This window comes from Chiloscyllium plagiosum, chromosome 21, assembly GCF_004010195.1.
Source record: "Chiloscyllium plagiosum isolate BGI_BamShark_2017 chromosome 21, ASM401019v2, whole genome shotgun sequence".
Taxonomy (NCBI): domain Eukaryota; kingdom Metazoa; phylum Chordata; class Chondrichthyes; order Orectolobiformes; family Hemiscylliidae; genus Chiloscyllium; species Chiloscyllium plagiosum.
The window spans coordinates 33,761,586-33,773,243 of NC_057730.1; the positions used below are offsets into that span (position 1 = coordinate 33,761,586).

Genomic DNA, 11,658 nt, shown 5'->3' on the forward strand with positions numbered 1-11,658 from the left:
AGCACCTGGCCCATATCCCTCCAAACCCTTTCTATTCATATACCCATTCAGATGCCTTTTAAATGTTGTAATTGTACCAGCCTCCACCACGTCCTCTGGCAGCTCATTTCATTTCTTTCTCCTCTCACCCTCAACCTAAGCCCTCTAGTTCTGGACTTCCCCCACCCCAGAGAAAAGACTTTGTCTACTTATTCTATCCATGCCCCTCATGATTTTATACACCTCTATAAAGTCACCCCTCAGCCTCCGATGCTCCAGGGGAAACAGCCCTAGCTTATTCAACCTCTCCCCATAGCTCAAATCCTCCAACCCTGGCAACGTCCTTGTAAATAGTTTCTGAACACTTTTAAGTTTCACAACATCTTTCCGATAGGAAGGAGACCAGAACTGCATGCAATATTCCAACATTCTTGATTAAAAATGTACAGTCTGGATATGTGCAGGAAATTGATAGCAAACATTTCAGCTAAAGCCATGACTGTTCCACACTAATTAATCCACACTGTAGTTCAGAACTACATGGTCTATGAATCATACAAAGGCAATGGGATAGCCTAGGGGTTGTGAGACTAATTAGACAGTTCCTTCAAAACGGGCAACACAGGCATGATTAGCTGACTGGCCTCCTCTATGATTTTATTATTTTATTATAATGTTTAGTGCAGTAAGCATTCACTTGTAATATGCACAAAACATTTCAATTCAGAAATAATCAGCTTCAAATAATTCAATAAGCTGCTGATTAAGCTGCTGTCCACTTCAACAAACTGTGAATTGATAATCATTTCTCGCAGAAAACTGGCTCCAAAAATGCTTGGAGAGTACATGAAACAAAAAATGTATCAATTTAATTTTGAATCACAAAACTTATTCTTCCATTAAAGAATCAATTACAAACCACATGAACCTATTTCTTAGTCAGTACAACATCATAACCTCAGATTAGATTGTAACTGGGGTAACTCACACCTTGGTATTACTCAAGAATAAATCACTCAAACTCCATGATTCACTCTCAATAGCTTATCGCCAGATACCTGTTATTGTGTGTTCAATCCATTTGACCTCTTGATTAAATGCCAACCTGTACTCTGTCTTCTAGCAGCATTTTATGTAAACCACCCAAATTCCTTGGTTAATTGCACCCATAACCCAGTCCCAAGTATCCCAAGTTCTACATGCAGACCAACCAAACCTCTTGATTAGATCCTAGTTTGTAACTCATTTCAAATATTCATTATGTAACCAGTGCAGCCTCAATATTTCTGGCACAATTATTAAGCACTGACTGTTGATCTTTTTAGATTATGGCAATCTTTCAAATTTTGGATGGCAAATATGGTCTACACAATGTTTACTCCCAGCTTACATTTTCTCTCTGCGCATAACAGTTAAAATTTCAAGGACACTCACAAATTACCTTAATCTACTTTAAAATCTAATAAGTTTTGTTTAGTTTAAATGCTGTTTGGAGGTTTTGGCTAATCTTCACTGGGCAACTGTGAAATTGCTTTTCCACCCATTCCCTGTATACCATTTGCAGAATGCCTGTGTCTCGGTCTTGTTGATGGGAAGTGAGTTAACAATGCTAGGCCAGCAGTGGTTGTCCATCACTCACTACCATTGAAAAGGTGGTGCTGAACACACTCTTGAACTACTGCAATCTCCATGGTATAGGAACAATTCCATTAGGTAATGAGTTCAAAGGTTGTATCCAGCAGAAGAGCTGCATTCAATGTTCCTGGCTATCCAGGTCTCTGAGGTCTGCCTCTGGCTTCAGGAAGCTGAAGCCATTTGTTGGCTCACCGATCAATATGTGTGGAGCTTGACATTTATTCTTGGGATGTGTGCATTATTGACTAGGCCTGCATTTATTGCCCACCCACAAGTGTCCTTGAGAAGCTGGCAGTGAACAGTCTATTTGTCCACTGTAGGCCACATGGCGTAGGTATTTCTACAGTAGGGAGGGTTTTACCCAGCAACAGTGAAGGTAGCTGTGTGGCTTTGTCAGGAACTTACCAGAGGTGGTATTTCCATATGATTGCTGCCTTGCCCTTCTCAGCTCTAGAGATCACACGTTTGTAAGATGCTATAGTACATTTTGCATGTGGTACATATTGCTACCACTGAGCACCAATGGTGGAAACAGTGAACATATAAGGTGATGGACGGAGTGCTAGTCAAATTGGTGACTTTGTCTTGAGTAATGCTGAGCTTTAGTATTATTAGAGCTGTCCTCATCCAGTCAAGTGGAAAATCTTCCGTCGTACTCTTCACCTTTGCCTTGTCAATGGACAGCATTAAGGAGTCATCACAATATGTAAGCTAAATGATAAATTTCTACTTGCTGGGATGTTGATGGGTGGGGGAGTCAGCAATGAAATAACAATTTAATATTAAAAGAAGATGGTCAAATCATGTCTTGTTGGAGGTTGTCATTGCCTGGCACTTGTGTGGCAGGAACATCAATTGCCACTTACCTGCTCAAACCTGAATGTTCTCCAAGGTCTTGCTACATATGGGCATAAAGTACGAGAGTAATTGCAGAGTTGTATCTGACACTGCATCAGCAACTACTCACTTTTTAATTGTTTCCTGGGAGCTGGGTGTTATTGCCAGGGCCAACATTTGTTACACATCCATAACTGGCATTAAGGAGTTGACAGTGAGCCACTTTTTTGGATGCAGTCCATCTGGTGCAAATACACTCACAGTGTAATTAGGAAGTCAGCTCCAGGAGTTTGATCCAGAAACAGTGAAGGAGCAGTCAATCAGGATAGTGGGTGACTTGAAGTGACAATGCATGGCAATGGGGGATGGGGGGGTGGTGCTGTTGTGTGTGCATATGTTGGTGCCTCTGGTAGCTGCATTATTTATTGTCTAGGTCAGTTTCTGGTTATTTGTAACCCCAGGATTTTGACAGGAGGGGATTAAGCAATGACAATGCTTTGAATGTCACGGGGAGATGGTCATTGCCTGGTCCTAGTGTGGTGCAGATGTCACTTGTTTCTTAAGCCTGCTAATTGTTAAAACAGACATGCAGACCTGGACTGCTTCACCATCTGAAAAGTTTCAAATGCTGCTGATCATAGTCATCAGTAGATTAGCTGACATGACGATGAAATGAAGGGCATTGAAGAAGCAGTTAAAGATGGTTACACCCAGGACATTACCCTGAGGAATTCCTCCCTGATTTCCTACAGCTAAGACAATTGGCCTCCAATAACCACAAACATCCTTCTTTGTTCTAGCTATGAATCCAATGAGTGTAAAAACCCCTTCAACTTCAACTTTTCTAGGACTCCTTGATGGCACATTTTTCTCAAATGCTGCCTTATTGTCATGGCTCAGTCTTACCTTACCTCTAGAATTCAGCTCTTTAGTTCAATGTTTGGACCATGCTGGAATGGGATCTGGAAGTAAACGACCTCAAACAGAGCAGTGAGCGCATAAATGCTGAGTAAGTGTTGCTTGACAACATTCTTAATAACACCTTTGGTCCGTTTCCTTTGAGTTATTATCAACCAACGGGATGGCAATTGGTCCAACTTGATTTGTCCTTTTTTTTGTGAATTGATCAAATCCAGGTAATTTTCCATAATGTTCGGTAGATGCCTGTGTTAGAGCTGAACTGGAACAGCTTTTCTGGGCTTTGACTAGTTCTAGAGCACAGGTCTTGGGTCCCATGGCAAAAAACATGTTAGAGCTGCACTCAGGGCATTGATCTGTTTCTTCATGTTACATGTAATGTATTGATTTGGCTGAAGACAGACATTTCTGATGCTGGAATCCTCGGGAGGCAAAGCAGATGGGTCTTTCACTTTATACATCAGGTTGAATAGTGTTACAAAGATTCCAGTCATGTATTTTGCACAGACGTGCTCAGCTGTCCCATCATTGAGCATGGGGATATCTGTGGTCTGCACCACTTAGTATGATGTGAACTGGCAGGACAACAGAACTGCAGCCTGAACTTTTGTGATGCCCATTCTCTTGCACTATACCTGCCCAAAGTCACATTTTCCATCAGAGAATCCTTACTAAAAAAGATAGTAGTTTAAAAGAACTATTCCTTATCAGGTTATGACCAAATTTCTGCTTTGTACCTGGGAAACAAATGCTAATTCCTTCCAACTTTCCATATAGTTTAACAAATAACTGTCCCTTTAATAGTGAGCGTACTGTTGAAAGCCAGGCTGCTCCTAACGTGCACCTGCATTATCATGCGGCCCGAGAGGAAGCTTAGGCATAGACTAAGGGAAATAAATATTGATGTTTTGAAAACAGTTCACTTTACAGAAGAGGAAGTACTGGAGGTCTTAGAAAACATAGAGGTAGATAAATCTCCAGGACCTGATCAAATGCATCCCAGGACGTTGTGGAAAGTTAGGGAGGAAATTGCAGGGCCCCTAGCAGAAATATTTGTATCATCTATTGGCACAGATGAGATACCAGAGAACTGAAGGGTGGCTAACATTGGCCTATTGTTTAAGAAAGACTGGATGGAGAAGCCTGGAAATGAGCTTGCACTGACATAACTACCATTAAAAGTGCCCTAATCCCAATTTCCTGCACTGCCCCATATCCTTGAATGTTATGATATTTGAAATATTCATCCAAATATTTTTTAAAAGATTGTAAGGTTTCCAGCCTCCATTACCTTCCCAGACAGTACATTCCAGATTCCCACCACCCACTGAGAGAAAATGTTTTTCCCCAAAATCCCCTCTGAATCTACTGCCCCTTACCTTAAATCCAAACCATCTTGTGACTGACCCCTCAACCAAGGAGAACAACTGCTCTCTACTCACTGTATCCATCCCCCTCCTAATCTTATACACCTAAATCATGTCCACTGTTTTGTTTGGGCCACTTCTGTTTGCCATTTATCTAAATGATTTGGATGAGAATGTAGGATATATGGCTAGTAGGTTTGCAGACAAACACCAATATTGGTGACATAGTGGACAGTGAAGAAGATTGTTTAAGATTACAAAGAGATCTTGATCAAATAGGTCAATGGGCTGAGGAGTGGCAGATGGAATTTAATTTGGATAAAATGTGAGGTATTGTATTTTGATAATACAAACAAGGACAAGACTTATACAATCAATAGTAGGGCCCTGGGTAGTACTGTAGAACAGAGTAGTATTGTAGAACAGAGAGACATAGGGATTCAGTCCATAAATCTTTGAAATTTGTGTCACAGGTAGACAGGGTGGTTAAGAAGGCATTTAACATACTTGCCTTCATTGCTCAGACCTTTGAGTATAGGAGTTGGGACATCATGTTGAGGCTGTACAGGATGTTTATGAGGCCTTTTCTGGAGTGCTATATGCAGTTCTGATCACGCTGCTATAGGAAGGCGAGTATTAAACTGCAGAGGGTTCAGAAAAGATTTACCAGCATGTGCTGGGAATGGAGAGTTGAGATATAAAAATAGACTGGAAAGACTGGGACTTTTTTTAACTGGAGCATATTGAGATTTGTAAAATCATGAAGGGCATAGATAAAGTGAATGACAAGGGTGGGGGGCTTCAAAACTAGGAGGCATATTTTTAAGGTTAGAGGAGAAAATTTTAAGGAATATGAGGAGCAACCTTTTACACAGAGAGTAGTTCATGTGTACTATGAACTGCCAGAGAAAATGGTGGGTGCAGGTACAGTTACAACATTTAAAAAACACTTGGACATGTACATGAATAGGAAAGGTTTGGAGAGATATGAGCCAAGAGTCAGCAAATGAGACTAGTTTAGTTTGAGAATATGGTCGGCATGGACGAGTTGCACTGAATGGTATGTTTCCATGCTGTATGACTCTATCACTATTCTAAAACCAGTATTTTTCATTAGCCAATTTCTAGAAGTGTTTGGGAGATGTCTGGGGATGTTCCCAGGGCCAAAGTACGAAATTCTGTAAATAAATCCAGACTCTGAGTTATCAGCTACACTGGTAACAATTCAGCACTTGGAATTCATTTCAACTTGACGATGTTACTATTTGAGATGTGTCAAGTGAAGAGATTTGAAATAAAGGAGCCTGGCCTGAAAGTCTGACAGCCCTCCACTAATCCCATGAGATTTTTCTATCCATGCTGAAATTTTCTGACAGTACTGTACCCATTCCTTCTATAAATTGCATATTTTAGGTACTGAATTTTGATGTATCTGTGCAGTTAGACTTTATACCACAGTAAGTGAAATAGCCAGAATCTGGTGGTGGTTTGTTTCCATTAATTGTTTGTCAAAAGATTGAAGATACAAACACCCATTTAGTGTCATCAAATAGTAAACTGACAATGCAATGTAATATTGAAGGATGTCTTTGGATGAGCTGGCAAAAGTAGAGTGTTAATAAACTTCTGGTGCTAATATCTCCATTACCTGTTAAAGATCTCACATCACTGCTTGATCAAGAACAGGAAGTTCTCCATGTGTCTGCAATTAACATCAAACAATAGTTATTTATCTCATTGCTGTCTGTGCATGGTTGCTGCAATTGGCTGTGTGTATACCTTAACAGCAACTGCACTTCAAAAATAACCTTTTATACATCAAGTGTTTGGAGGCTTTTCTGATTTGACAAGGAATTTCATTATTTTAGTAACAATAATTTTCATTAATAACTCGCAAAACATTGGTTGAGAAGTTTAGCACTAGGGAAAATTACCTAACACTTCGATTTAAAGCCTTTGAGGAATGAAGTTAAGAAACCTTTCCTTACGCAAGAAATTTAAAACTCTCTTGATGAAATGGCTGTTGATGTAACATCAATTATTAATTTTGAACCCGAGTGTAACAGATTCTTTTTAAGCAGAGGCATTAAAGGTTATGGAACAAAAGCATATGGTATTAGATCACAGATTAGGGTGGCACGGTGGCTCAGTGGTTAGCACTGCTGCCTCACAACACCAGGGACCCAGGTTTGATTCTGGTCTAGGGTGACTATGTGTGTGGAGTTTGCACATTCTCCCCGTGTCTGCGTGGGTTTCCTCCGAGTGCTCCGGTTTCCTCCCACATTCCAAAAGATGTGGAGGTCAGGTAAATTGGCCATGCTAAATTGCCCATAGTGTGAAGTGCATTAGACATGGGTAAATGTAGGGCAATTAGTTTGGGTGGGTTACTCTTCGGAGGATCAGTGTGGACGTGTTGGGCCAAAGAGCCTGTTTCCACACTGTAGGGAATCTGATCTAATCAGATCAACCATGACTTCACTGAATGAGAGGACAGGCTTAAGGGGCTCAATATCTAACTCAAACATTCCTTAAATACAAGGAATCAAAACTGTTCATCAGAATTAGCAACTAGCCTAACTCATATCCAGTCTATTGTCAAAATGAATGTTTTGAATCAAAATTAATGCACAAGGTTACAGTCCTTTAACTAAGTTTTAACTAATACAAAGGTAGCAAGGAAAGGAGAACTATATGCTAGTTAGCTTGACATGAGTATCTGGGAAAATCGATTATTAGGCCTCGATTGCACAGCACTAGAGAATCATAGTATGATTGGGAAGAGTCAACATGAATTTATGAAAGAAATGGTTTGAAAAGTCTGCTGAAATTGTTTGAAGTTTTAATTAGCAGCATAAATAAGGTGAACTAGTGAATTCTGTGAATTGTCTTTTCAAAAAAGCACTCAGCAATGTGCCACACAGGAAATTACTGCACAAAATTAGGGCTTGCAGTATAAGGATTATATATTAGTGACATTGAGCATTGGTTAAAGGACAGAAAATGATAGGAACAAACAAGTGTCGTTCAGCTGTGTAGGCTATAACTACTGAAGTACTGCTGGATCAGTACTAAGGTCTCAGGATATTATCTACTTCATGACGCAGATAAAGGGATTGAGTGTGATATATCAAGTTTGCTATGATACAAGGTAGGTGGGAAAATAAGTTGTGAGGAGGATGCAAAGAGCCTGCAAGAAATATAGACAGGTTAAGTGAGTGGGCAAAAGCACGGCAGGTGGAACATAATGTGAAGAAGTGTGAAATTATTCACTTTGGAAGGAAAAATGTAAGAAAACATTGAATTATTTAAATAAAAGGACAGCAAATGTTTGGTATTTAGTGGGACCTGTGTATCATTGCACACTGATCACAGAGTTAATATGAAAGCACACAATATAATTGTTGCCAAAGGGACTAAGACAATGAAAACATCTTACTGCAAACATATAGGGTCCTGGTGAATCATAACTGGAGTATAGCATACAATTTTTGGTCTCCTGAAAGGTTGTACTTATTACTTTTAAGGGGGAAGAGATTTCAAGAAATTTAGAGGGAAACGTTCCCTGGACGGGATCATTTCAAACTGAGGTGGAGGGAGGTTTGCTGTTCATAAACTCAGAATAATGGATTGGCCATATAGGAGCAAGACAGGTGGAAGAGTTTTCTTTCCACAAAAGGTTAGGGATCTCTGCAATTCTCTACCCTAGAAAGTTGTGGATGCTCAGTCATTGGACATATTAGGGACAGAAATATATCAATGTTTGGAAACCGAGGGATGTGGAAATAGTGCAGGTAGGTGGAGGTCAGGCAGCAGATCAGCTACAACCGCACTGAATTGTGCAGCAAGCCCAAGGAGCCAAATGGCCTACTCCTGTCCCAGTGTGAATTCTCATTCTGAAGAATTATTCCTGAGCACAAATAACAATAAGAATCTTCAAACGGCAGCATTTGTCCCCACCAACCTGATGTGACCGAAAATAAAACTCTCAAGATTGTGTGGCCAGAGGAGAATATAAGTCACTACTTGATCCCTGCCATTTTAGAGTTCTAAAGGGATTAAAATGTCAATATTTTATAAACAAAACCACTGTGCGTCTGTTCACACTGAGTCTGTGAAGCATATACAAATGCACAGCACCATGACATCACTCACTCACAGTCAGAATCTGCTGAAACAGATGGAGAAATCTCCACTTGCAAATCTTTGAATGAGCTTGAACTTCAAAAGATACATGATGGTGTTACCATTCCAAAGAAACAGCAGAATTCCCAATCTCCCTACCATCACCCATTTGAAGACACGATTGGACCTTAATGCTAATCTAAACTACCCCAGAAACAATGTTGAATTCTTCATTTTTAAGGCAGTTGGCCAGGACTCCATGAGGAGAACTCCTGTCTCTGAATTAGAAGATTTAAATTCCTCTCCATATACCAGAGGAGAAATATTGAGACTAAAATTGAAGTACACTTGTGAAGATGTGCTATCTTTAGCAGAAAATCTTAAATCGATGTCCCATTCGCCCTCGCAAGGGAACTTACAGATCCTATTGCACTATTTTGAAGAGCAGGGGAGTGAGTTTTGTTTGGGTCCTATTGAATATTTATCCCCCAATTATCACATAGATGACCTCGCCTTCATAACATTGTTTTTTGGGGAGCTTGCTATGGAGAACTCCACTTCAAACTCCACAGTAGCTCTACAACACTTGTGAGATGTCTTGGGATTATGAAAGGCAACACAGAAATCAAAGTTCGGACAGTAACATAGCAATCACACAAAATGCAAGTCAGATTTCCTCGTTGGGGAATACCAACTGATGATAAATACTGTCAATACACTGGGCACAGAGCTGACTTGCTTCTTCCTTCCATATCAACTGAAATTATGACATTTGGGGAAACTTCCAGCCTGATTTAGAAGACTTGGGAATATCTTACTGAATTACAGCACTGAGATGGTGATCAGCCTCATGCTAAAGAATCACAACTCCTTAAATAATCTCCTCATCTTTTCAGCACAGACCTCCCCTGTGCAAACCTTTCACAGGGCCAATCCAGCAGTAGGGAGCAGGTGTAATCTGTAAGGGTGACTGCACACTCACCAACCATCATTTCAATCAGATTGGAATGCCTCTCCTAGGGACTGGGAAATAGATAATGTGTCAAATAGATTTAAAGTAAGGGATAGATTTGCCAACTAACTCAAGCCACACGTGGGATGTGTGGGAACAACAGTACGGTTTCCTGAGGTGATGTTTCTTTTATGGTTATCTGTGAAACAACCTGTCAATCTGCCAATCACAGTACCACCATCTGCTGATAGCACTCCTCTGCAAAATGTTAAATACGAAACTAACTTTTCTATTTTTGTTATACACATACACACAGATTCAGTGCTTCCGCTTAAAGGCAGGAAAGGGTGGGGTTAGGAAAGGCATTGAGACGCAAACCTTGCAAAAGGAAAGTTGCACGTTGTTCTGAGGGGGTAAAGCGATCTGATTCAACAGTTGCCTTTTGAAAAATGAGTGGAAAGACGTTAAAAAAGGTTTAAAAACTGAAGAAATATAAAAGAGTGGATATAATTTTAATAAAGGCGCTGGCATGAAACAAGTTCAAGAATTTAAAAAGGAAGCATCACAGAGAGGTCAGACAAACGGATATTTTGTAACGCTGTCTTATTAAAAGTGAAACTAGGAGGATGACGGTCAAATTATATTGTTAAAAGTCACTGAGAAACTGATCGATTTTTTTGCTTACACGAGTCTCAACTTTGGTAGATTCAGAAAATTGCTGTGAAGGATGGCACCTGCATCCGGCTGTGTTAACGAAAATATAACATACGATACAACAGAGCACAACTCCAGTTCATCGAGTTACTGATTTGTAGAAAAAAAAGCTCTGCATTTGATATTAAACAGTTAAGAGCTGTTGCGCCTCATAGTACACTTTACAATTATCATCGCAGCTAAAACATGTTCGATTAACTGGGCACTACCAGCTCAATATAACAAGTTAGTAAATTATTCAGAATTAACGGAGGTGATACAGACTGCACCCCGATTCATCTTCACACAGAGCATCACATGAGCGCCACAAGAGTAAAGTGTTATAGACACTGTGCTGCAGATACTGTCCTGAGCTCAGGACTCTCTCAATACTCCAAGCTGACACTTAAAGACACTGTTGCTACTGTACCCGAGGGCACGCCCACCTTGACACTGGAATCCCTGCTTTCCGAATCCCCTGTTAAAACAAAGACAAACAATGACTATTAGTGACACTGGGAGCCGTGCATTGCATTGGCAAACAGTGCTCTGCTATGGACGAGGCTGTGCTCTCTCACCAGATAAAGTCAGTGCAGTGGCTGCAGAATGTGGGTTGCTTGAAGAAGCGGGCGATGAATTTGTGGTCCTTCACTTCGTGAACGTTTTTCTGCCTCAGGGCACCTTTGCGGGCGAAGCGGATGGTGTTCTCCTCGCCTTCCATCGCATACACACTGTCGGACATCCTTCAGCCCTGCTCCAAGAGCTGCACCAGCAACAGCAGTGCGCACAAAGCAGCGACTCGCTGCTGCTCTTACCTATTTTGTTGTTGTTGGAGTGAGCCGAACGGGCAGAGAGATAGCAACACAGTGAGGAGCCGGGGCTGCGACTGCTTCAGCCCCAGCACCACGTCAGGTTGCTCCGCCTCTTCCCAATTCAAGCCTCTCACTGTCTATTTACATAAGCAGAGTGAGCAAGGCGTCCTCCCGAAGGCGCGCACGCACACACACACACACGGTGTCTGTCCCCAACCCCTCGGATTTATTATATAAACCCCGAAAGCAGCACCACAGCAGGACCTGAACCAAAACCACTTCATTTGCAAAGCGTTCAACAAGTAGCTTCATGCAGCCCGTTTCTCACCCCCGGCGGATTGGT

General features: G+C 41.0%; 1 protein-coding gene across 2 annotated transcripts in view; it reads right to left on the reverse strand.

The window, feature by feature from the left end:
- The window catches only part of prkcba (protein kinase C, beta a), a 282,970-nt gene extending 271,520 nt beyond the window's left edge, over positions 1–11,450 (reverse strand). Inside the window, exons 1-2 of one of the 2 annotated variants that reach the window (XM_043711728.1) lie at positions 11,082–11,450; positions 10,950–10,981 (exon numbers count right to left, since the gene is read on the reverse strand). In XM_043711728.1, coding sequence (XP_043567663.1) covers positions 10,950–10,981; positions 11,082–11,245 — 196 coding nt within the window. In that variant the 5' untranslated portion in view covers positions 11,246–11,450. The remainder of the gene's footprint in view (positions 1–10,949; positions 10,982–11,081) is intronic. The other variant, XM_043711727.1, reaches the window with a different exon arrangement.
- Positions 11,451–11,658: the final 208 nt, after the last annotated feature.